General features: G+C 39.3%; 1 protein-coding gene across 1 annotated transcript in view; it reads right to left on the bottom strand.

The window, feature by feature from the left end:
* The window catches only part of UBE2D1 (ubiquitin conjugating enzyme E2 D1), a 37,627-nt gene extending 12,195 nt beyond the window's left edge, over positions 1–25,432 (bottom strand). The window contains exon 1 of the mRNA XM_037139921.2: positions 25,193–25,432. Within this exon, the coding sequence (XP_036995816.1) occupies positions 25,193–25,216 (24 nt within the window). The 5' untranslated portion in view covers positions 25,217–25,432. The remainder of the gene's footprint in view (positions 1–25,192) is intronic.
* Between the last annotated feature and the right edge of the window lie 458 nt (positions 25,433–25,890).

The following is a 25,890-nucleotide window of genomic DNA, read 5'->3' as shown; positions in this document are numbered from 1 at the left end:
TATTTGGAGCAAACATGATGAGTACCTCCCCACTGGACTCCATCCGAGAATCGCAGACAACCATGCTAAATATCACCAGCAGAAGAAATACGAAGAGACAGCCACCCCAGCATTGAGATGTTCCTGTTAGTGAAGTAAACCAAATGTTCTTCCTCATAGGCAAAGAATTTTACATCACAAAATTAATTATATGTAGACTAACATCAAACATTATAATTTTTGACACAATCCTGACATAATTATCACTCCTATTATTATTCAGCACTGAAATATTTTGAAAATTGTAAGCTTAACTTGTCTTGGATTAAGTTCCATTAATATGGTGAATGTTCTCAAATATGAGCTTTAAATGGACAGAATAATAAAACACTGCATTACCATAGAAAGAAAACAAAATGTACTCTGTCCCTGTCACTGATTGGAAGAAGAGTAGGGAATAAAGCATTAAATTCCTTCATGAGATAGCTCCAAACCCTGAAAAAATTAAATGGGTTAAAATATTGTTTATCTTTCACATCCCTAAGACAAAAATAATTAATGAGTATCTACTGTAGACAAGGTAATTGATATAAGAACCAGGTATATAATATATAAGGAATAGGTGTTACTTCAACAGGTTTATAATCTAATTGGGTAGAATGATGGCTCACAGCGAGATGGTTATTTAAGGAACAACCCAAAGGTTAAATGAAAAGAAAGGAGAACAGTCAGGCAATATTTGGAAGCCTAGAACATTGATTCGTACACTCGTTTCTGCTCTCAAGAAAGTGAGGAAAGGATCATACAAATGACACAGCTTTAGAGTTAGCCAGACCTGGGTCAGGGTTCTAGTTTTACCATAACTAGCTCTATGACCTTGAGAAATTATTGGGTTGGCCAAAAGGTCTATATGTTTTTTTCAATAAAATAAAAGACACATTTTTCATTTCTACCAATAACTTTACTGATTTGGATATTATGAGTGTGCTGGCTATCTCCTGCATACTGCATATTGGCTTCTCGTGGGTGGAGGCCAGGGGTGCTGCTAAACATCTTCCAATGCATAAGACCGCCTCACAGCAAAGATCTTCAGTTGGGAAGAAACCGATCACCTCTGTATTAGGACTGAAGAACTATTTTAGTTTGGAGGGTCAGGGAATGTCTTGAGGAAGAGGGATTTAAGCTAAAATGGAAGTGAGTGCAAGTGAGTCTTGGGAGTGGTGAGTGACAGAGCATGTCAGGGTGGCAGGAAATGTGGTTGAAAAAGCAGACAGCGGCCGTGCAGAAAACTGAGAATGACGTGCCCATGTAGGAATCTGGGGCTTTCTACCAGTGCACTGGGAAGGGTTTTAACAAGTGCCATGATCTGACTTTAAAAAGATGGCTCTCCTGGTCTAAGTACTAAAGGCATTCGAGATGGGAAAGAGGAGCAACTACAAGACTAATTACTACAGACAAAAAAAGGGGGGGGCAGGGACCTGAACTAGAGAAGTGACAATAAGAGTGGGTGTACCGGAGTTATCATGAAAAGTCTGCCTATCACAGGACGTGATGATAATTACAAGTGCAGAGTAAGGAGAGGTCACGGATGTGTACACGTGTTAGTGGCACCTAACACTTACTTGATGTTTTACTACTCTAACAATCCTCAGAGGTAGGTGTGATTATGCCCCCCATGTTACAGATGAAGAACACAGATGACACGCTTCACCGTGTGCTCACAATCCTAGTATATTAAGCATGGAACTGAAATTCAAACCCTAACAGCCAAACTTTTTAGCTTCGAAAATGTACAAATGTAGATGTCATTTACTGAGATGAGGGAGCACTAGAAGACAAGTTGATTTGGAAAGCAGGCGTATAAAATCCGTGATCCCTGTGATAGCAAGGGAAAATTTAGTTGAATATACAGGGCTGCAGCTTAAAAGAGGACTGGACTAGAAATCGGAAAATCAGTGTATACACCTGGTATTTAAAACTGTGGGAACGATGGAAACATTTCATGGGAGCACATGTAAACATACACTACGTCAAACCCAAGATGCCACCCACTGTAAGTCACATCCTTATTTTATGTACCAATAATTAAGGAGGAATGCTGCCAATTAATTTTAGAAGACACCATCAATTATAAGATGCATCCACATTATGCTAAGTGAAATAAGCCAGTCAGAGAAAAACAAATGCCGCATGATTCTACTCACATATGGATGGAATCTAATGAACAAAGTGAACTAACAATCAAAATAGAGTCAGACTCACAGTGAGCAGGGTAAACAGCTATTGGGAGGGTGGTGCTTAGTTGACTGAGCAAAAAGGAAAAGGAACTCATGAGCATGGACAACAGTGTGGTGACTGGCAGGGGGAGAGAGGTCAGTGGAGGAGAAAGAGGGTGTAAGGAGATTAATGGTAATGGGGAAAAATACAATAAAAATAAACCTTACAAAAATAAAATAAAGTAGAAAACAACAATAATCCCTGAAAAAAGTAAAATAAAATAAAAGTGATGTCCACGTTAGACTCCCTGCAATACGGTAATTATAGCAATGAGTTCAGTGTTGTGACAGCGATAAACAAGCTGAGGACACGGGAGGGAAAGGCCTTACTGAGAAAGTGATACGAGCTAAGTAACTGAGCCAAGTGCAGACTCAGGTCTCCTTCCTCCAAGTTTTCCAGTCTACTCTGGTACTTTCGTTTTTGGTTTTGTTGCTGTTTTTACCACAGCTGGTGCAATGCTTCTCTTCCAGACAAGAACTATCTGAGTTAGCAGTTCCTTTGGTCCAGGTATAGTTAAGCAATAAAGAGAAAGATTTCAGTCTTTGACTTAGCAATAGTGGTTAAAAAGCAAGGCTCTGAGGTTCAAGTCCAGGTGCCATCACACTCTTGCCACATGACCCTGGGCAAAACATGTTTTTCCTCTTCTAATCTTAGTTCTCTTTCACATAAAGGTATTCCTACTTTCATCCATAGTTTCTATGACAAGTGAAATGATACATGTAAAGTATGAGCAGTCTCTAGGCATTCAAATAAATGTTGATATTATAAATTGATAACAACTATCTAACTCTCTAGTAGCAGACTATTTAACTACTTAGCTAGTTTAAATGACTGGGGAAGGGGCGGTTCCCGAGTCACAGACAGCCCCATTTTAGAAGGACTGTGCTGTATTTCAGTTTTCTAATTTGGTATTTTAGGAGACTGCTTCTGAAAATGGTCATCATGTAGTTTTCTAAACATTAGTGTAAATGGGTAAATGAGATTTCCCCCCCTCATTTTAACTAGAAAACTAGTTAATTAGAAAATACTGTCTTTGTGGTTTAAAAAAATGTTAATACTTCATATGTACATATATTTTACATAGATAATTTATATGTGAAAAAATCATACATACAAATAAATGCAAATTAATTTTATTAACAAAAAATCCCAAACTCTATTTTACTTAGAATAGCCTGGAGTCATGTTCAAATTTCAAGTGTCAGACAGTTATTCAAATCCCATTATAATATTACAGAAAAATAAAAGTTATCTTGTTCTTCTATTTTTGTGCCTTGATTCTACTGCCTCGGTAAAGAGAAGTCAGAGCTAAGGAAGAGAGAGAACATCGAACAATGGGACTCCTACACAGGCCAGGTTCGTAAGTTGTCTACTGAAGGCTCATTTGTGATAGGAGAGAAGTAGCTGATGGTACATAAAACATCTAACACTCTTAATAGTCACAATGACCATTACTAGTACTTCTAACAAGACTAATGCTTTGGTGAGGAACTTATATATCCTAGACTTTTTAGGAGGGTCTAAATTCCTAATGTTCTGTCCCTTTGTCAAACCATGTCTCAACATATGCCATTACATTGTTTGGAAATTAGTAACTAAACTACAGTGCATAGTTACAGAGAGAATGACCAAAAGAAACAAAAGGTACAATATATAACCACCCTTAAAAATACAGATCTTGCCCTGCCTGGTGTGGCTCAGTGGACTGGCTGCCGTTCTGAGAACCAAAGGGTCACTGGTTCAATACCCAGTCAGGACGCGTGCCCGGGTTGCAGGCCAGGTCCCCTGTAGGAGGCATGCGAGAGGCAAGCACACATTGATGTTTCCTTCTCTCCCTCCCTTCCCCTCTGTAAAGATAAATAAATAAAATATTTAAAAAATACAGATCTTGAATGTGAAAAAAGATAAAGAATTCTGAGATGTGCTTAGAAGGTAAAAATATAAAAAAACTATAACCGACAAACCAAAATTCCATCTATTTTAAAAGTCTTAGTCTGCTCAGCAGTGTACTTGTATTTATTTGTTTTTAAGATTTTATTTCTTTTTTTAGAGAGGAGGGAAGGGATGGAGAAGGAGAGGGAGAGAAACATGGATGGGTTGCCTCTCACACCCCCGCAACCAGGGGCCTGGCCAACAACTCAGGCATGTGCCCTGACCAGGAATCGAACCAGTTACCACCTAGTTCACTGGCTATCGCTCAACCCACTGAGCCACACCAGCCAGGGCAGCCAGTGTACTTTTAGATAAAAGAAATCAAGGGCCACTTACACACTCGTTAAATTCTCCCTTTTTGATTTAGTTTACTTGAAGTTCTCAGAAATCCCCTTATCTGATTAATGCTTTCTCTGCTGTAACTAATATCCTCATGTATCAGCTTCTAGCATCATAAACATATATGGAGTATCAAAAATAGTTTAGTGGTTCTTATGTTATTCCAGAAGGAAATGTTAGACTAGTAATCTCTCCCTCTGTTCCTCTTTCCACTTTCTCTAAGAATTAACACTGAGTTATGTAAGTTGCTCAAATCCGTAGGATCCTCATAAGAGCCAAGACCTACCCACACATTAGTCACAGCTAACGGAAGCCCCTTCTAAAGAAGAGTTTATGACACTGATGCCCACTACCCTAAAATCCAGGACGCACGCCACAGGTAGCCTCTGGCAACCGTTTCACTCATCACTCGGGGCTCTTGTCCAGGCCTTCACGGTCATGCTTTCATCCCATGCTGATTAAAAGCAAAGGTCTTAAAGACAAAATATTTAAAACCATTTTTAATTAAGTACTCCATTGGTGCGTGTTCTTTATAAAAGAAAAGGTATTTTGTGGGGAAAAAAATTAGAAGAGCAACAATAAGTAGGTAAACACACACAAGACCATTACTCAAGCCAAATTATTATTCACTTTTTAGGTTACTTCCATCCAAGCTTTGGTGGGAAACAAGCATGCCATGTACTGTTGGAAGGAACGTAAATTGAGATACAAACTTCTGAAGGGCAATCCAGTAATAACTGTGAGAGTGAAAAATGTGTATGGTCTCTGAACTAATTTCACCTCATATCAATTGCCCAAATAACCAAACATACATAATTATGAAAAACTGAGAATAACCTAAAGGTCCATCAATAAGGGAATGGTTTCATGATACAGCCATATTATGAAACACGTGCAGCCACTAAAAAGAATGAGATAGATCGCTCTATATTAACATTAAAGAATGTTGTGTGAGCCCTGGCTTGTGTGGCTCAGTGGCTGACTGCGAGCCTACAAAGCAAAGGGTCCCAGGTTCAATTCCTGGTCTAAGGCACACGCCTGGGTTGTGCGCCAGGTCCCCAGCAGTAGGCGTGCAAGAGGCAGCCACACACTGATGTTCCTTTCCTCTTTCTCCCTCTCTAAAAATTTTTTTAAAAAGAATGTCACGTGAATATAATATAGTTATTGACTGAAAAATATAAGCTGTGGTAGAGTATCCCCATTAGATTCCAAAATATATAAACACACATGCATAGGAAACAAATAAAAGAATACACACCAAACTATTAACAGCAGTTATCTCTGGGAGTGGGTTGTCACTTTTTATTTATGTCTTCTACATAAATTTCAATTTTGTACAACACTTTTGTAACACTTTAAAAAATAATGATTTTATTCAGGTTCTTAGGCGTTTTAAAAGAGATAAAACTGATATTGCTTTTTTTTCACATGTTTTTCTCTTTTCATTACAGTACTTTTTAAAGAAAAGACTGAGGAACTGTCACAGATGAGAGGCTACAGACATGACAGTGACACAACTAAATCTAACACGTGACACCAAACTGAATCCTCAAACAGGAAAAGGTGTAACAACTGGCGAAATCGGAATTAGGTCTGTACTTTATAGTACTGTACATATTATTTTCTTCATTTTGATAACTGTACTCTAGTTATACAAGTTGTAAATATCAGAGGAAATTAGGGGAAGAATATCTATAAATTTTCTGTTATTCTTGCAACTTTTTGGTAAAACTAAAACTATTTCAAAATAAAAATACAAAAACTTTTTAAATATATTTGAAAACAATTCACGGTTTTCCTTCCCCAATATGCTTCTTTTCCTTTGTTCCCTATATCTATTAATGGAATATGAATCTCCCAGTCACCAGGCTCAAAATCTTAGCATCGTTTCGACTCTTCTTTCTCTGGTTCTTCACATACACATGTGGCCAGACGAAGAGTGCTACGATATGTTCTACTACACGGTGCCAACTGCATTGCTTACGATAGTTACCTCAAAAATCAATTACATTTCAACGATAGTTGCTTCCCAATACTCTATATTATTTGCATAGTAATCTTTTAAAAACATGACTCTTTATTTCATTCTTCTGTTAGAAAATGTCGGTGGCTCCTCACTGCTTATTAAAGATCAAACTCAGCCAATGAAGGGTCTTTCCTTTACCTTGTCCTGACCTTACACTTTCATTTGGGTTCCCCTTCACAAACATGCCTCGTAATTCTCCAAAGAACACCCCTGGGTTTTCTAAAACACTTTCAGGAGGTCTGTGAAATTAATTACAAAATTAATTTCATAATAAAACTAAGATGCTATCTACCTCTTCCACTCAATGTATCCTGAGTACACAGTGGCGTTTTCCAGTTTAATAATGTGATATATAGTAACATTGAAGCAGATGTGAGAACTCAACTGTCATTTTTAAGCCTGACTCTCATGAGATCTGAATACATATAAAACAAAGCACCTCTACTTTTTTTTGGAAAATATAGTTATTTTAATAAAAATTTTATTTAGATTAATATTTAATGAGCTTATATTATTTTTAAATTATAAATACATTTAAATTTATGTTTTTAGTTTTCATATGGTAAAAACTAATGATGTAATTCATACAAACAAAAGCTCTTTGAGACCCTTAATACTTTTAATATAAAGGGGCCCCAGAGACCAAAGAGTTTTTGAAATCTAGTGTATTTGCACGTTCCCTGTACATGGCTAAGTTTTCTGGCCTTTATAATTTTCTTTCCCCTAAAACAGCCTTCCTTCTATCTTCTTATGCCTAAATTTTACCCATCTTCTTTAACAGTAGCTATTTTCTCAATGGCCATTTGAAAAACATGAGGTTTAGAGTCAGAGCTATATCAAATCTGGCTCTACTACTGAACCTCACTAGCTGTGTGGCCTTGGGCAACTTAGCCTCTTTGAGTCTCTCAAGCACCTCATTTGGGGATATCACTGGTAACACTGAAGAATTATATTGAGAATTATTAAAGAAAAACATGTAAGAAAAGTACCTAACTCAATACCTGGCATGTACACTAGATGCTTAAGGAATATTAACTTCCTCCCTGTCTTCCTTTTCTACCAGAATACTTTTTATAAAATCAGGACTTTTACACATTTTATTCTTGTTTTTTCCCCACAATATTTACTGCAATGACTTTTTTATAAGGTGTATGATACATAGTTAAGCAATAAAATTCAAGGAATAATACCGCTATCTCATAATTCTATCTTTCAGGAATGCAAATTATTAGATTTGCCAATAGAATGAGAATTAATTACTCCCAACATAGATATGCAGATTGCATATAATATATTATTAAAAAAAAGACTATCATAACATGTATTAAGAGAGAATAATGCAGGTCACTTAAAAACACTGGTGGCCTTGTAAATATCAGCTAACACCACCTAAAAAATGAATCTCAAATGAATATTAAACATTAAGGTATTAAAAATACTTGCTACCACAACTATTTTTGATTTATACAGAATATATGAGATTCCAGCAAAGTGTCCAAAGACACACAAAATTTCTGCTAGAAATCTGTTTTGGCTTTTCCAGTGTAGAAGACCTCAAAACTCTAAATATTCCACCTTTATTGTTTGTTTAGATACTGCTGAACTACTTTCAGGACACAGCTTGGGGTTGCTTTTCCTAGGAGCTGGGGGGGTCTGTGCTGCGCTGACCTAGTCTCGATGTCAGTCATCGTCCAAACGCTGGCTAGCCCCAGTCCGGAGCCGCCTGCAGACGGAGCCGCAGCATGTGGCGCAGCGGGTTGTCGCAGGAGCCGCAGCGTGTTGTCGCAGTTCCATGCTCAACGGAACCAGCTGGACTGATTATTGCAGAGGTTTGTTAAGCACTTCCAGATCCCTCCTAACAGGGGTCAGGATTCTGATTTTATACTCTCATCCTAACTATACACTCCCATATATTTTAAAGGTTTAATTTGACTGTATCAGATTATGATGCTAATAAAAATCCTCCCAAGTCACTGGTCAGGCACATTTGTTGATGATTAAACTGGGATATGAAATTCAAGAACTGATTTGTAAGAAAATCCATAAGATGTGATTTAAAAGGTACAGGAAAGAGGCCCCCTGGATGCTTAGATGCTTAAAAGTAATTGTATCTCCAAGAAAATACGTGTAAGAGTAGCTATAAGCCTCAAGGGTCATCTTCTGAATGTGTTCATTAAAGTTTGTAACACTCTAGGGAATCCAGGAAAGTTTCTCCTAGGATAGAAACATGATATACTAAGAAATTGGCATAAAATACTCTCAATGCCACAAACTATCTTCTAAATAAAAAATAAACACAAATATGAAACATTAAAAAGTAAATTTATGAGATTTGGTAAATTCTGAAAAGCCACATGAGTTGCCTCAGAATTTATTTCCTACTCTACCTCATTAAATTTGTGGCATCCTACAGTACTGCACTTAAATGAAAAACAACCCTTACATGTTAAAAGGCAGATTGCTGGAGCACAGTAAAAGTTAGTAATTTTGTACTTGTCAATTACTACAAATGGCATTCAGGGCTGCTGCATTTTGTCACACAGGCTGTGTGTGCTGACGCCAACGGGTGCCATTCTCACTAACTTCAGTGTGAGTGGGGCCCTCGAGGGCTCCAGAGCTTCATCATAGAAGGCTGCAGCACGAAAAAGAAATGGGCAGCATGTCCTCTAAACCCAACCTAGGACATTATCAGCTGTGAATAAACAAAGAGTACTTTTGATGTAGAGGCAAAAGTGACAGTGTTTGACATCCAAGTGGGGGCATAAGCACTTATTTTAACTATGTCATCAACGTATTGAAAATGGGAAGAAAATAATGGCAAACTTGGAATTCAAAAATTAAAAGTAAAGACAAGGACATTCTAGCAAAGGGAGATGGGAAATTTTTTTCAGTACATAGTGCTAGGTCAATCAGGTATCCATACAGAAAAATAAATAAACTTTGACCTTCCTCACCTCAAATCATACACAAAAATCAATTCCAAATTGATCATAGGTTTAATATAAATGGTAGCACCCCAACTGGTGTGGCTCAGTTAGCTGGGCATCAACCCACCAAGCAAAAGGTCACGGGTTTGACTCCCATCAGGGCACATGCCTCAGTACGGCCCCCAGTTGGAGGCACGTGAGAGGCTACCTATCGAGGCTTCTCTCAAACATTGATGTTTCTCTCCTTCTCCTACCCTTCCCGTCTCTCCAAAAGTAAATAAGTAAATACTTTAAGAAAGAAAAAATATCTATGCACATGTAAAAGGTAAAACAATAATGCCTTTATAAGAAAAGAGAAAATATCTCCATGACCTTGGGGCAGGCAGAGATTTCTTACACAGGACACAAAGAACACTAATCATGCGAGGAAAAAAAGGAAAATTAGGACTTGATTAAAATTCGGAACATCTGTTCATCAAAAGTCACATTAAATGTGTGAAAAAGCAAGCCAAAAAATTAAGATATATCTGACAAAAGACTCACAGCCAGAATGTTGAAAAAAATTAAATTCCTACAGATCAATTTTTCGAAGGCAGAGTTGAATAGGCACTTTATGAAAGAGGCTATACAAATGGTCAATACACAAGGTTAGGCAAAAGTAAGTTTACAGTTGTTCATGTAAAAAAATCATTAATAGTCCTGGGTGGTGTGGCTCAGTGGATTGAACACTGGCCTGCGAACCAAGGAGTCACTGGTTCAATTCCTGGTCATGGCACATGCTTGGGTTGTGGGCCAGGTCCCAAATTGGGGTTGTGAGACAGGTGATCAATGTTTCTCTTCCTTGTTTTCTCCCTCCCTTCCCCTCTCTCTAAAAATAGATAAATTAAATCTTTTAAAAAATCATTAATATATATAATTAATGAATAATAATACAAGAATAAACTCTGTTCCTCACCCTACTTTTGCCCCACCCTGTACATATCAGAGTGGCTCAGATTCATTAGCCATCAAAGAAATGCAAATTTAAACCCAAGTCCTATGCCTCCACATATTTAACAGAATCATTAAAATGAAAAAGACTGAAGATTTTGCACAGCAAAGGAACCATCAATAAAAAGAAAAGAGAACTCATTGAATTGCAGAACATACTTGCCAATGAAACGTCTGATAAGGGGTTAATATCCAAAATTTTAAAAGGCATTATAAAACTCAGTACCAGAAAAACAAACAATCCAATTAAAAAATGGGCAAAGAATAGACACTATCTGAATAGACACTTGTCCAAAGAGGACATACAGATGGACAACAGACATATGAAAAGATGCTCAACGTCACAAAATCATCAGAGAGATGCAAACTGAAACTTTAATCAGGTACCATCTCACACCTGTCAGAATGGCCATCATCAGTAAGTCAACAAACAAGTGTTGACACGGATGCGGAGAAAGGAGAACCCTCCTGCACTGTTGGTGGGAATGCAGGCTGGTGCAGCCACTGTGGAAAACAGTATGGAGTTACCTGAAAAAATTAAAAATGTAACTGCCTTATGATCAGTAATTCCACTTATGGAAATATATCTGAGGAAACCCGAAACCCTAATTTGAAAGAATATATGCACCTCTATGTTCACTGCAACATTTACAATAGTGAAGGCTTGGAAGCGGCCCAAGGGCCCATCAGTCGATGAGTGGATAAAAATGCGGTGGTATATTTACACAATGGAATACTACTCAGCCATAATGAAAATCTTACCTTTTGCAACAGCATAGAGTATTATGCTAAGTGAAATTTAGTGAATTACATAGAAACAGACTCACGGGTAAAAAAACAGACTGACAGTTGTCAGAGGGGAGGGGTCTTGGGGGGTTGGGTGAAAAGGTGAAGGGATTAAGCAAAACCAAACAAGCAAACGAACAAACTCTTAGACCAGATGACATGAGAATTACCTGAGGGAAAGGGTGTAGGGGGAGGGAGAAGAGGGAAAAGAGGGGACACATGGTAACAGAAGGGGACCTGACTCTGGGTGGTGAACACACAATACGTTACACAGTTGGTACGTTGCGGAATTGTACACTTGAAACCTATATACTTGTATTAACCAATGTTCCCCCCTATAAATTCAATACAAACTTTTTTTAAAAGAAAATGACAGAAGAACATACGAATGTTGGCAAAGATGTGAAGCGACTGGAACTCTCACACGCGGCTGGTAGAAGAGGAAAAGTTTGACAGTAAACACTGGAAGTGAATATGGGAATACTCAATGACCCAGACTTCTACTGAGAGATACATACCTAAGAAAAATATATAGAAATTGTATAATGTGTAAGACGGCTATCAAATAACAAACCAGTTATAAATCCATATATGAAAAGAACTTGTTATAGTAAACACATTGTACAATACACATATTTTGTGTATGCATGTGTATCTTTGTTGCATTTCTACTAACTTTTAAATCTAAAATGGAAATATATAGTTGATCTGATCCCCTTCTTCTCCTTTCAGAAAGAGTAAACTTAAAACCAACCTTATACCTAAACAGAGATTGAACAGTAATTATCATCAAAGCAGAGAAAGTATATACCCCAGACAAAAGCAACCTGCATCAAGGAAGCAATTTTCTATTCCAATGTGATTAATACTCAAATTTAAAAAAAACTACTGTATTTTGCCATGTATAATGTGCATCCATGTTTTTGGCCCAAACTTTCAGGGAAAAAATCTTTCATTTTAATTTTTTAATTCAATTCTTTTATTTATTTATATTTAGAAACAAAACAGACTATCATATTCTGTATACACATATTTTTATTGCTTTCTAGAGTTATACTTTTAACTCGGAAGCATAAATAAATGAATTAAAAACACTTATATAGACACAGAATTGCTACTACCCACATATTACCAGCATCCTTATTTCCCCCCCCCAAAAAAAATTGGGCAAAAAAAGTGCATTATACACAGTGTACAAAACATGGTATTTAGGGTATCTAAATTAAAAAAATATATATATATATGATATAGTAAGCAAAGGTAGATTATAAGATATTGTCTCTATATTAGAACTGAGACTGTAAGCACCGTCAGCCCACAGAAATGTGTACTTAATGGACTATTCTAGTTCAGATTTCTATAACCAACTAAACACAAAGAAAAGTACTGAAAGGTCTGAAACGGAATTTTAAACTGGCACAGATGGCATGTTTATAACACCCCCACAATATGCTGAGTGTTCTCCATAAAACCAACCTAGACACAGTTCCTGCCTCTGGGGGCCTTAAAAATCTAAAAGTAGATGAGGCAGTCTAATTCAAAGAAAGTAAACAAATAAAAGGAAACAAAGAAGGGAATGTAAGAGAAGAGAGGCCTGCATTAATCTCTCAGCCCCCAGAAGGGAAACAGTCCGATCTGAACAGCGAGAATGAAAGCTAACAAGTCAGAGCTGCCTCATTTACCATCAGACTTACTATGACAGTATCCAGTAAATATTCTCTAAAAAATTAGCTGACCAGACTGAAAATGCTTTGTTCTTCTCTAGCTTCCACATTTAGAAGGTCTAAACTCTGCAAAAGAATACATACTCTGCTGTGTGTGTGTGTAAAGGACATTAAACAGTCCGTGTGTAGTGAATGATTTACAGTCCAAAATCTAGATTACTGAATCCGAAGCTTATGAAAGCATTAGTTCAAAAATGCTGGCTCAACAGGCAATTAATTAATGTGACACAACCATCTTTGTCTCAAAACTCCTAAAACAAGACAGTGATTCGAGCTGGACTGCATATTTGATGTTGTCTCTAAAGGGGTGTATGAGCTATATTTGGTTTGTCTGTAAATAAACATTTCATGGGCCCACAGTTCAGCTTCTGATCTCCTTGTCCGGCTGACTAGAGCTATTTCAATAGAAAGATGTCAAGGGATTGTCTGAAATGTCTCCAAATACAGACCCTCTTTAAGGCCTTAAATTAAAGAACATCTTGATTTTAAATCATGTAGATTCTTCCTGGAAGACTTCAAGATGCTGATGACATCCAAGTAGCTAAGTTATAGGAGCCAAGTTCACTTCAACAAACTGGTCCTGGCTGCTTCCCTGCCTCTTCGGATCAAGTATTTCTGGCAAAGACTATTTATTAAAAAGAATAATAATAAGAATGCAGCCAAACTCCACACAGAAGAGGATGAAAAAAGCAATGATGCTATTGACTTTGCAGCGTCAAAGTGACATCTATTGACTGAACTCTAAAAAGCTCGATCAAGAAGAAATGTTTGAGGTCAGGATCAGGGGCTGCAAATCTGCAGCCACATTCCTGCCCCCCCCCCAGTGCTCTCTACAGCTCCCGTAATGACTTTTAATTTCCCCAAACGTTACCTTGCCTCTAGTTTAAAACACAGCTTCCTTTTAAAGAGAAGACTCCCGATCACTTCCCTTTATATGTAACATTTCAATCGTAGGAATTACATAAATAAAAATATAGCTTACACAAATCCAGGGTATTTCAATAAAAACTTGTACTTGAGTCTACTTTCTTATAGTAAAAATGCACTTATTCCACCCCCCCAAACTCTAAGCCCTGGAATCATCATCTGATTTGGGCTTCCCTCCAGGTGCCTTCCTACCCTCCCACCCCCTCACATTAGTCAGTACCAAGTTGTTCAGACTCTCCTTTGACTCAGATCCCTTGCACTGAAAGGGAAAACAAGTAAGCCCATGACATAGAAAAACCAAAGTCCAAAAGGCTTAAGAGTCTGAGAAAAGCCAGAGGGGGCACATTTTAGTATAAGAAGACAGAGGTTCCACCGAACAAGGGCGACACTACCAAAGTGTCTGGGACAGACTGGGTAGTAGGAGGAAGAGACTGCTTAGACCACCGAGCCCAGAACTGACCTGAGTCAAGGGCTGTGTGGGTGCGGCCAACTCAAGAACGTTAAATGGCAAACACCCTATTATTTTTCTCACATGCCCCTCTTTCCAAATGTCCTCAGCTGCCACCCTAGCTCACACCTCCTTAAATCTCACTTGAATAAATACAATAACATCTTCGCTGATGCTTTGTCCTCCTATTTCTCTACCAACACCACAGTCAATAATCATCTTAAAGTACCATACCAAATTCTTCCAATGCTTTTCCTTAGCCTTAATGTACGATTTAGAAGTCCTTAATTAAAATGGCTCAGTAGACCCTCCAGGATCTGACACCGTCTCTGTGGCCTCCTGTCTGCATGCTTTCCTGCAACCTGCTCTGCACCTGTCATAACGACGGCCAATCCCCCAAATGCTATCTTGCCTCTAGTTTGAAATATTGTTTCCCTTTAGACAGAAGATTCCAAACCATCCATACCACACACACTCACTCACTTCACCTACCTTAGTTTTTACCTTCATGTCTCATCCTACACACCATTTCCTTAAGTAGGTTTTCCTTGACCCCTTTTTTAAGGGGTCCCCACTATATTCCGAGTATAAGAGGAACCCTGCACTTCCCTTTTCATGACATTTATCAAATTTGTAATTACAAATGGTAAACAATTTTGTATTCTATGAGAGCAAGAATGCGTACCTACTCTGTGATTAGCAATGTTAGTTCCTTATTCAAAAACCTTTGCCGGCTTCCCCAAACTTCTGCATTAAGTTCACATTTCTCAGCATGGGTCTTCAAGGCCTTCTATGGTATGAGTTTTTATGGCCTACTATTCCCTAAATGCTTCCCAAAAGCAGGATTATCTGTTCCTTCCCATATAAACCACATACTCTCCAGCACTGGGGTGTCAAACTCATTTTCACCAGGGGTCACATCAGCTTTGTGGTTGCCTTTCAAAGGGCCAAATGTAACTTTAGGACTATAAATGTAACTACTCCCTAACAGTTAAGCAAGAGCTTGGCGCTGCTGCCGGGTAGAAACAAAGTGCGGGTCGGATAAAAGAAGGTGGAGGGCCAGATTGGGCCCGCATCTGGTGCCTTCATTTATGTAGCTTCCTCTAGGAACCTGGCTGTCCTGTCTTTAAACCTGCTGCCCTTTCAGCCCTGACTGATATGGCTCAGTTGGTTGGGAGTCATCCTGCAGGGTGAAGGGTGGCCTGCTAGATTTCCTGTCTGGGCACGTGACTGCATTGCGAGCTTGGTCCCAGGTCAGGTCACATACATGAGGCAACTGGTCAATGTTTCTCTCCCTTTCTACCTTGCCTTCTCTCTGAAAAAAAAAAAAAAAAAAAAAAAAAAAAGGTGAGATCTTAAAAAAAAAAAGAAAAAAGAGCTACCCTTTCTTCTAAAACCACAACCAATTCCATCTTCTCCATAGAATTTTCCCTTCTTTTCCCCAAATAAATTTGGTCTCCCTCACCTCTGACTTCCTTCCTCCTCAAATATGTTGTGCTTTCTCTATGGCGCTTTCCTAAAGCTACATTGTTGTTATGATACACTTCTTACCTTTATTTGTTTTCAGTATCTTAGGTAACGCTGGTTACTTTTCTACATTATCTCCTTATTCCATTTTGTATATGCCTTAAATACAGAGAGTCCCCCATAAATGCATGAAGCTGTAAGGCAGTTATCTAAATATATGGAGAAAACAATCTTTCAGGTACAAAAGACACCTGTGAAACCGATAGAAGCTAAATGGAATCAGAAGAGCATGCTATGCCACCAGTACAAAAACAGAAATACACCTTATTTGCACTGGAAATAATTGTTCTTTATTCAAAGAGTAATATGTCTTTATACACTCACTAATATTATATTATACATAAGATGTTAACATTTAGTTCAATTCTGACATCTGAAAGTAAATAGAATTTTAACTCAAGTTTCATACAGCAGCAGAACATAGTGCCACTGCTCAATATTTATTTTTGTGACCATTTTTTGCTGTTTGCTGAACAAATAGCAAATAACATTATTTAGGTGTGCCTAAAATTATACCCATACAAATTATCTAGTTCAACCCATTACATTTCTAGATAAAGAAAAAAAAGACAATGAGTTTCTCGGCCAAGGTCACAAAGCTAAAGCTAGGACAAAGGCTCAGGGCCATCTGACTTTCATTTCACCCCCCACACTGTTCCTGCCCCCAAACAGAACTCGTCTCAAGGCTGTTCTAAGTCGAGCCCATTATTTTCAACCAGAATTAGAGCCAACAATACACCACACCGAATTAAGCCACTTGCACATTTTCAGCCACGCTCAAGAGAAACAAAAGTGTGACGAGTGAAGGGATGAAAAGGAATTCTTTTTATCTTTTCCCAGGAGCCTTGTAACCTTTATAAAGGTTAGAAATGAGCACGACTTCATACGTTTCTAAGGAGAGTGTGTTCAAAGACCTCTGAGAGGCAAGAAAAACATGAAAGGAAAACACATCTAACTTTTCAAATATATAATAGAGTTCTGACACATAATGGAACATGCAACATAGAGCGTTTTGAATGAAACATTATCAGAGGTTACTATTTACTTCACAGTAACCAAGAAAGGTGGTGCTTCAGGGAAAAAAGAAAAAAATGAAAGACAAGAAACTAGCAGGGTATTTCTTAAAACCTACTTAAAACATAAACATACCTGGCAATATTCACCAAATATTTGTTATTAAGCACCACTTCTTTTTTTTTTAACTTTTTTTAATATATTTTATTTATTTACTTTTAGAGAGAGGGGAAGGGAAGGAGAAAGAGTGGGAGAGAAACATCAATGTGTGGTTGCCCCTCGTGAGTCCCCTGCTGGGAACTGGCCTGCAACCCAGGCATGTGCCCTGACTGGGAATCGAACCGTGATACTCTGGTTCGCAGGCCCGCGCTCAATCCACTGAGCTACGCCAGCCAGGGCAAGCACCACTTCTTAACAGCTCTATCCCTAATAACTGGTATGCCAATAGACACTTAGGAAGTACCTGCATAATAAATTAATCTCTTTTAGGGTCACCCAGGGCTATTCTTGAATACGTATGGTTGTACATTGTATGGTTGTACAGAACTGCTTCTGTGGCCCTGGCTGGGTGTCTCAGTTGGTTGGAGCATCACCTGTTACACCAAAAGGTTGCAGGTTCAATCCAGGGTCAGGGTGTGTATGGGAAGCAATCAATCCGTGTTCCTCTCACACCCTTCCTCTCTCTCTAAAATCAATAAGAAAAATATTCTTGGGTAAGGATTTTTTTAAAAAGCCCACGGGCACATACTATTTAGTCCATGGTCTTTAAATGGCTGCTACTTATAGTAGAAAGGAATTAGCATAGACAGTTTGTATGACATAAAATTGTTTCTAAGGCTAGAACATTTTACACAATTTGTATATACCTGTATATGTGTATGTGCATTTGTATGTGTATAGTTCATTTGCTCTTTCTATATATACATAATGTATAAATATATGAAATGTGTTTTTGACAATATTGATTCTACCTAAGAATCTTATGCTATGGAACAAGTGGTACAGTGATTTTTTTTCAAACCCTCCTTATAGCAATTCAGAATAAGAAGTACATGACAACCTTGTACACGTATCACATACAAGGGGATACCTCCCCTCAAAACTGAAATTTACTTATAAAAATTGTGTATTTATTCTTACATGTTTAAACTTCAGTCACCTTCAAAGTACTCTCTGTTTAATGCAATATACCTATCAAGATTTTTTTTTCTCAGTTTTTGAACTTGTTAATTTTGATGCCTTTTAGGGCTTCTGCCATTTTTTGTTTTGCTTCTTTCACACTGGCAACATGTTTACCTTTGAGGACTTTTTTCATCCAGTGGGGGAAAAAAAAAGAGATCAGGTGAATAGGGAGGAAGGTGGGGCACAGGGGCTCATGCTGTTTTTGGATGAAAACAGCTGAACACTCAGCACAGCGTGGGCAGGTGTGCTCATAAATCACCCATCATGAAATGGGCAAATGCGCTGAAAGAGTCTTCAAAAAAAAATTAACTGAAGCCAAACGCAGCCTCTCACAACAATGCCGGCTGGTACACTGATACAGATGGGTTCCCAGAACATGCATCTAGCAGGGGAAGTCTGCACTACAAGGGGCCTGTCCTCCAGAGGATAATTCCAGGTTTTGGGGGGAGTCCCCTCTCATACACATACAGATACACATAGACACATGCACACATAATACAAAAGTTTCGTGAAACAACACTACCCTCACCATAGCCAAAGTATTAACATTTTCCATTCCATTTTTTAAAATGCTGTTTGTGATCCACGAAACTGATTTTGTCACCCTCTTCTGCAAGCTCATAAAAGTGCAAAAAGGCAGTGGGAAGGTATAAACCTGAGTTTGGCATTCAGTCTTTGGGAATAACCGAAGTTCTACAGATGACAATCAGACACAGCCAAAATGAGGCCTAAAAATTATTTAATATTGTTCATTCAAAAGCTATGTTGACCTTAATAATGCCTGAAGGGATTATGTAAATAATACAGACCACATTCTGGGCCATAAAACAAGTTTCAAAAATTTAAAAGGAGTTAATAATACATCTTCTCTGATAACGATGGAATTAAATTATAAATCAATAATAGAATGTTATCTGTAAAAGCCCAGATATTTGGAAAACAAATAATATACTTCTAAACAACTCAAGGGCTGAACAAGAAGTCAAAAGTGAAAGAGGAAATATTTTTAATTAGACGAAAATGAAAATACAATACATTAAAATTCGAGGGAAGCAAAAACGCAGGCCAGAGTTTCACTGGTTTAGAGAAGAACAAACAAGCCCCACCATCAGGTCTGCGTGGTCCCCTCTAGAACCACCCAAAGTGCTCACATAAGGAGGCATTTTGTGAGCCTCCTCACAAAGGAGTGAAAACCATCGATTCTTTTTACTATTATGGAAGTTTAAGATGGAAGAACCAATTCCTCACCTTATCCCTGTTGGAAAGGCTTTCCTAAATCTGAAAGGAGACTAGGACTCTAATATGCAATCTGGTCACCAAAAGAGAAAAGCCACACAAACAGGATAATCTGCATAGACAGCAGCAGTGGAAACATCCGGAAAGAGGCAAGACAGGAAGCTAGAGCCCGGTGGTGATCCGATGGGCAGCACCAGACTGCAGGCGTCCTCTACGGGACCCGGGCTTCCTCCCCAAACTGATGACAACGCCCGGAACAAGTGCCTCTTACTCTTACTACTTACTGTCCAATATGTGTAGCCGGAGCCTCACAGATTCATCCCAGAACCAAATTTACATGCAGAAAAACCTCAGCTTCTTAGAGGCCATCTAAACTAAGGCCGGCCAGAAATAAAACCTGTTTTGCCCTCAGGCAGATATTCTGAGGTGGCCTGAGGACCCTGCCAATCCCTGATTCCTGAGTTACATTATATACCCTAGTACCTTTTAGTCCAGCATCACATGGTTAAAAGAGAGGACAGTATCTCAATATCTGTTCTTAATTAAATATCAATTCATTGGCTGTTAAAAAGGAGGGGGGATAAGTGGAGCTAATACATTGTAGACAACCACTACCTCAGTTTGATGGAAGGTATAAGGCTTATCGTTTTGATTAGTGGCATTCATTAAATGTTTTCTGTGTTTTTCAGGGAACTAAAGCAAGTAAGGACGCTACTCTGCTTTTTTTGGAGGTAAACCCACATCCTGCTAGGTTTGGTTTTTCTAATATGTGCTTGGCCTCCTAAAATAAGCATAAACAGCTTTATTTAGATCTATGCTATTTATTTCCACAGAGAAGGAACTTCAGAACTCCTTAACTATTAATAGGCTACCTCATCTTTTTACACCTTTTAGGGATGAAGGAAGAAAACTACTTGGTACCAGAGGCAAAAGGAAGACTGAGCTTAATTACAAAGATTCAGAAAAATTCACATGGTGGCTTTTTAAAAAAGAACAATTCCTTCCTCTTATCTCAAGGCAAACCATTTATTTACCAAGAAGCATAAATACTGTTTTATTTTAATCCTGTAAAAAATTTTTGAAGTTATATGCTTCTTTATTGACAGATCCTGGAGACTGAGATTTAACCTTGTAATCTGAAAGTCCTACTAACATATACGTGCAATCTGAACAGCTGACTACTCTCCAAAGCCCCCGGAGGAACTAAACAGCTACATCAATTCATAAACTGCTTGCTCAAATGAAAACTCCACAATGAAATGATCCTTTTGACAGAACAACTCTTCTGAATGCTTGGGAGGAGAAAAATTTTAAGTGACAGAACAAAGTTACATTATTGATTCACCATGTTAAAAGATCCAGTGTACGTCACCTCAAAGCAGAGATTTATTCACAATGTATAATCAACACGTGGAGTGATGCAACAGTGAAAATGACTGCATATGCAGTCATTTATGACACCACTTTACATTTGACTAGAACACCACTTAATTATAACACCACTTTACATTTGACTAGAACAGTTTACAAGGCACTTACACCCATAAACTCGTTTGACTCTGTACATCCTTCAACTTAAGTACAATAGATATAAGATATGGTCCATCTGGATAAGAGAAGCTATGCACTAAAATGGTTAAGAGCAGGGAATCTCGGGCCAACTGCCTGGTTTGGACCCCTAGCATTGCCACTTACTAGATATGCGATTCCGAGTACATTACTCAACATCCCCACCTCAGTTTCATCATCTATTAAATGGGGATAATAATCATTTCTACCTCTTTGACCCACTAAGGATTAAACTAATTAATATATGTCAAGCACTTAAAATAGTGTCCAGCACAAAGTAACCATATATATTGTACATTCTAACTGTACTTATCAGCAGCAGCATTGTAAGGCCAGGGAAACAAGCTAGTAAGTCACAGAGCCAGGAATAGAAACCAGATCTTTTTCTCCCATTTGAAGCTTCATCCACAGAAAGATGGGTTTGTTGTTATTTTTAAGTGTCCTAAGGTTTTCTAGATTAATATAAACAGTTTAATGTGGAATTATACAAGTAAAATATGCAGCAGCTCAAAACATTGATAAAGTTGTATTGTAATCTATGTTTGCATATTTATATTAATTATTAAAAAATAAATTTTCCACTTTGGGGACAGAACTATACATTAAGAAACCATTACCTGTGTTGCTATTATCTGCAAAACAAAACTTCTGTTTTGCTTTTCAAAATACAGATCAAAAAAGGCAACAAGCCTATCATAACATATCACGTTAATTGCTTCAAATTCTTTATCAGACAAAAGAACAACCTAGAAGAAATGCAGTTAACCCTTGAACAATGCAGGGGTTAAGGGCACCAAACCTCACACATGTGAAAACCAAATCCACATATAACTTTTCACTTCCTCAAAACTTGAGCTGCACCTCATCCACAGAGGATTGATTCTAGAATCCCCCATAATGCTCAAGTCCAGGACATAAACTGGCACACAGTTGGCCCTGCACACCCAACTCCCAAACGTGGATCAAAAACAGTTCAGGTATTTACTGGAAAAAAAAATCCCATATACAAGGAGACCTGTATAGTTCAAACATGTCATTCAAGGGTCAACTACATACTAGGATGATCATAATGCCTGTACTCTGATTTCCTTTCTTTTTCCTTTCTGGTTCTCAACACTTTCAGTATTATGAGATAAAGTTACTTTTTAAATGGTTTCCAATAAAGTTCATCAAGATTTGAAAATATTGATTAAAAAACACTTAGAAATTAATTCTGGGCAATAACATATGCCCAGCTGCACAATGCCCTCTTTTTTCAGACATGTTTTAGGTATCTTTCCTCAGACTCTGTTTGAACTTTTTCCCTTTAGTGATTTAGGTGACTGATAACTTCCACTGCATCTAAAAATAGGGCGTGGCTGTGTAAATTTATGAGCTGACATGCAAAACTGGCACTAGATGCCTACATTAAAGTACTAAATCATTTAACATACTCTAGTATAAAAATGTTTCTAAGCACTGATACCCACATGCTTTGTATACACTGTATATATAATTTTAATTCAAGCATATTTAATATTTCCAAACGAAGTGAAAAAATATAAAGTCATAAACTTTCTAACATTCCCAAATATGTCAAATCACTTCTTAACAAATTAACTTGGACAAAGTACTTCTCTACCCCAGGCCTTTGAACAAGGTGGGTAGAACATCACTGGTCCTCAACTCTTCCACCCCAGCCCATCTGAGGGATTCAACATCTCTCCACTTACTGCAGAGGGGACAGTCTGAAAATATCACGCAAGGGGTTCTGGGACACTACGCTGGAAGCTGCGCCCCTGCCCTCTGCTCGGCTCCACTCCACTACTTCAGAGTTCTCTGAGGCCATACACAGTTCTCAAGTCTGCTGCCACATTACGTACAGAAAAATCACAACCCCAGGAGCCTGGAAGGTATCTGACAGTGTTAATTAATTAATTTATTTTTATTGAATTTTAGAGAGAAAGGGAGGGAGGGTGGAAGGCAAGGAGAGAAAGAGACAGAGAAAGGCTGAGAGACCAGCATCGAATTGCTGTTACACTCCTCCATGCTCTCATCAGGTGATTCCTGCATGCGCCCTAACTGGGGATCAAACCTGCCACCCTGATGTATCATGCCGGTGCCCAACCAAACAAGCTACCTGGCAAGGGACAGCAGTGTTACTCTGAAATGCTCAAAAAAGAAGGGCTAAATGTTACTGTGCATCTTCTGCAGTGGGAATATGCAAGACGCAAATAAGAACCTGTCTACTGGTGCTATCGAGGAGAGCTTCATAGCTCTATATACGATGAACAGTACATCTTACCTAGAATTGGCTTCCAATCAAGTGGCTAAAGGAGGAGGAAAAGTGGGAAGTCAAACAAAATAATGCCCCCTAAAGTTTGAGGGAATGGTGTGAACATGTGATTAATGGAAAGGCAACTTGTGCAAGTGAAGTCTTCTGATAACAGAAAAGGAAAGCCAAAGACTGACACGTGGAGATGTGATGTTACATGATCCCCAATTTCGTCTCCTAAATATCAACTTTTGCAGGTCTGACATCAATTCTAAGTGATTTTTTTAATCAGTCAACCCTCCTGTAAACTAAAAATAACTGTAACTATAAAAATATGGTTTGTGCATATGCCACATTACAAATGTTAGTCAAATGCATTAGTTCAGCATGGTGAATGACAGTTGCCCAGGATGGTATTTACAAATAGTGTCCATTTTCTTTGAAGTCCTACTCACTGTGGACAAATTCTCCACTATTTAAAAGCCATCATATATGCAAAGTCTCATGAAAAATGCTCATAGCTAGGAAGGAGAAAATGCAATTTTACAACATTCTTGGAAAAGGTGTATTATTTAAGTGCCAGACGATATTACATCATCATTAATAAGTACATAAGGTATAGCAAAGATTCTGGCTGGGGCTTAAAAACTAGGTTGCTTATATGTAAAAAAAAAATGTATGACTGCATTATCTCCAAACCAGAAAACATATTAATAAATGCTAATTAGATATGCTTTATAGTAAGAGGACCCTTAAAGGCACAAAAAACAACAATGACTCATAGATTTGAAACAAACAAAAAAAATGTGTAGGTCTGAAAGTTGCTGTCCTCTGTACAGAAAGATGTCACCAGCGGTGACTGAGAATATAATGTATACATCTCTGTCATTGCTCTCTTGATAACATGTTGATAAAAATTTTTGGAAGGCACCGATTTCTTCTGCAATCACTTATAAAACACGCTGTCCATTCTTGGCTTAACTTGCTGAATGCACTCCCAATTTCAACAACAAATTCTCAATGCTCTCCTCATGAACGTGAACTATAACTCTAAAACCTAAAACTGGCATTACTGGGCAGACCACTAACTCAACAACAAATAAAACTGAACAGAGAGAAAATGGCCCAACCCCAATATTGGAAAATGTTCACATCTGATACAGTAGCAATAAATATGCACAAGATGATAATTCCTTACAGTTGGAACAGATATTTCTTGAATGAATATATACATTTCTTCCTCATTCTAAACCCATGTGTCAAAGCATCAAACAATTTAATTGCGCCAGTTTCTGTTGTGTCTCAAACTTTACATGTAAGTTTATCATGAAAGGGAGGAAAAAAACCTGTTTGGCTGCCTCACTGTGAATCACAGCCAGGAGGTCATCTTGTGTACCAGCAACTATGTTTTCACTACAGCTATGTGACCTAAAGTGGCAGCAAGAGAGGCACCAAAATAGAAGGAGCAGGAGGCTTCTCCTGGCTTCTGGGCCCCAAATCGGCTTTTCCAGCCCATTCGGGTATCTGAGCAAGAGCCAACCGCAAAGGAGAGAAAGAACAAACCCAACAGATCCGAGGAAAAGGGCTGCAGGCCCACCACACCTTCCTTGCCCTCATCGGGAGCCCGGGGAAGCAAAAAGATAACAGAGAATGGGATTAAGAAACAGCAAAAAGAAAAAACAGCATGACAGAGGCCAAAACTAGCCCAGTGTAGGGCACAAATCCAGCGGTGACTGTGAAGCCCCGATTTCGGGAGCTTCAGATCTGGAGCTGCAGATCTGGAGACAGAGTAGGAAGGTCTCCAGATCACAGGTCCAGCCCGAGCACCGGGGGCCCTTTGCCTCCAAGCACCTCCAGCCACCCAGGACCGATCCCTGCTCCCACACCACTTGTCCGGTGCCGCTGGCCCGGCCCGCGTCTCCGGCCTCGGGTACCCGCCCCTGCTCGCCCTTCCATCCCGTGCCCTCTCGGTGAGTCGCTTGGGAACACCGCCCGGGTCAGTGCGGGCTGGGACCGAAGCCGCCCCGGCGCCCCAGGCCTGCCCCCAGCACTCACTTTCTGAATCCGCTTCAGCGCCATGGGTCAGGGAGGACGGCGGGGACACCGGCCGGCGGGGGACGGCTGCGGGGCTCGGGCGTGGGGTCGCTGCGGGCGCGGCTCGCTGGTGCTTCGGCGGGCTCAGCCCGGCGGGTCCCCGGCTCGCTGCTGGCTGGCTCGCTCCGGGAGCCTGCTCCTGCTCCGTGTGCGCCCGAGCGCGAGTGTGCGCGAGGACTGTGCGGGCGGGGACACCGGCGAGACTCTTTTGTTTCCGCTTTTACTTCTGGGAAGGAGCCTGCGCTCTCCCCGCCCGCGCCCCGCCCCTCCGGGCACCCTGGGAAGTGTAGTTCCCGCCCGGCCTCCTCCGCGGCCAGCAGGGGCGCCGCCCGCTGACTCACCGCTGACCTCCGCTGCAGCTGGGGCTGACGACCGCCTGGGGCTCCAGTGGTTCTCTGCAGTTTGATCTGGATCCAGTTACTGAACCTGTCGGTCCCGATCTGGGAAGTGGGGGTAATAAATTAGTTTGTAAAGCGCTTACAGGAATTTCTAATGTGCTATATAGCTGATCTTGTTATTTTTACAGATTTCACTCAAATACATGAATTTCTCACCCTCCAAGCATGCACACACTCATACCTACCTAGTTCCTATTGCAAAAGGCGCCTCCTTTGTGCAATGCCAATCTCGCCTGTCTCCTTCCCTTAGAATTCTGAATT

This window comes from Artibeus jamaicensis, unplaced genomic scaffold, assembly GCF_021234435.1.
Source record: "Artibeus jamaicensis isolate MK-2021 breed Jamaican fruit bat unplaced genomic scaffold, CSHL_Jam_final contig_332, whole genome shotgun sequence".
Classification (NCBI taxonomy): Eukaryota; Metazoa; Chordata; class Mammalia; order Chiroptera; family Phyllostomidae; genus Artibeus; species Artibeus jamaicensis.
The sequence above is the reverse complement of the archived record's forward strand: the minus strand, read 5'-3'. Positions and strand labels throughout refer to the sequence as shown.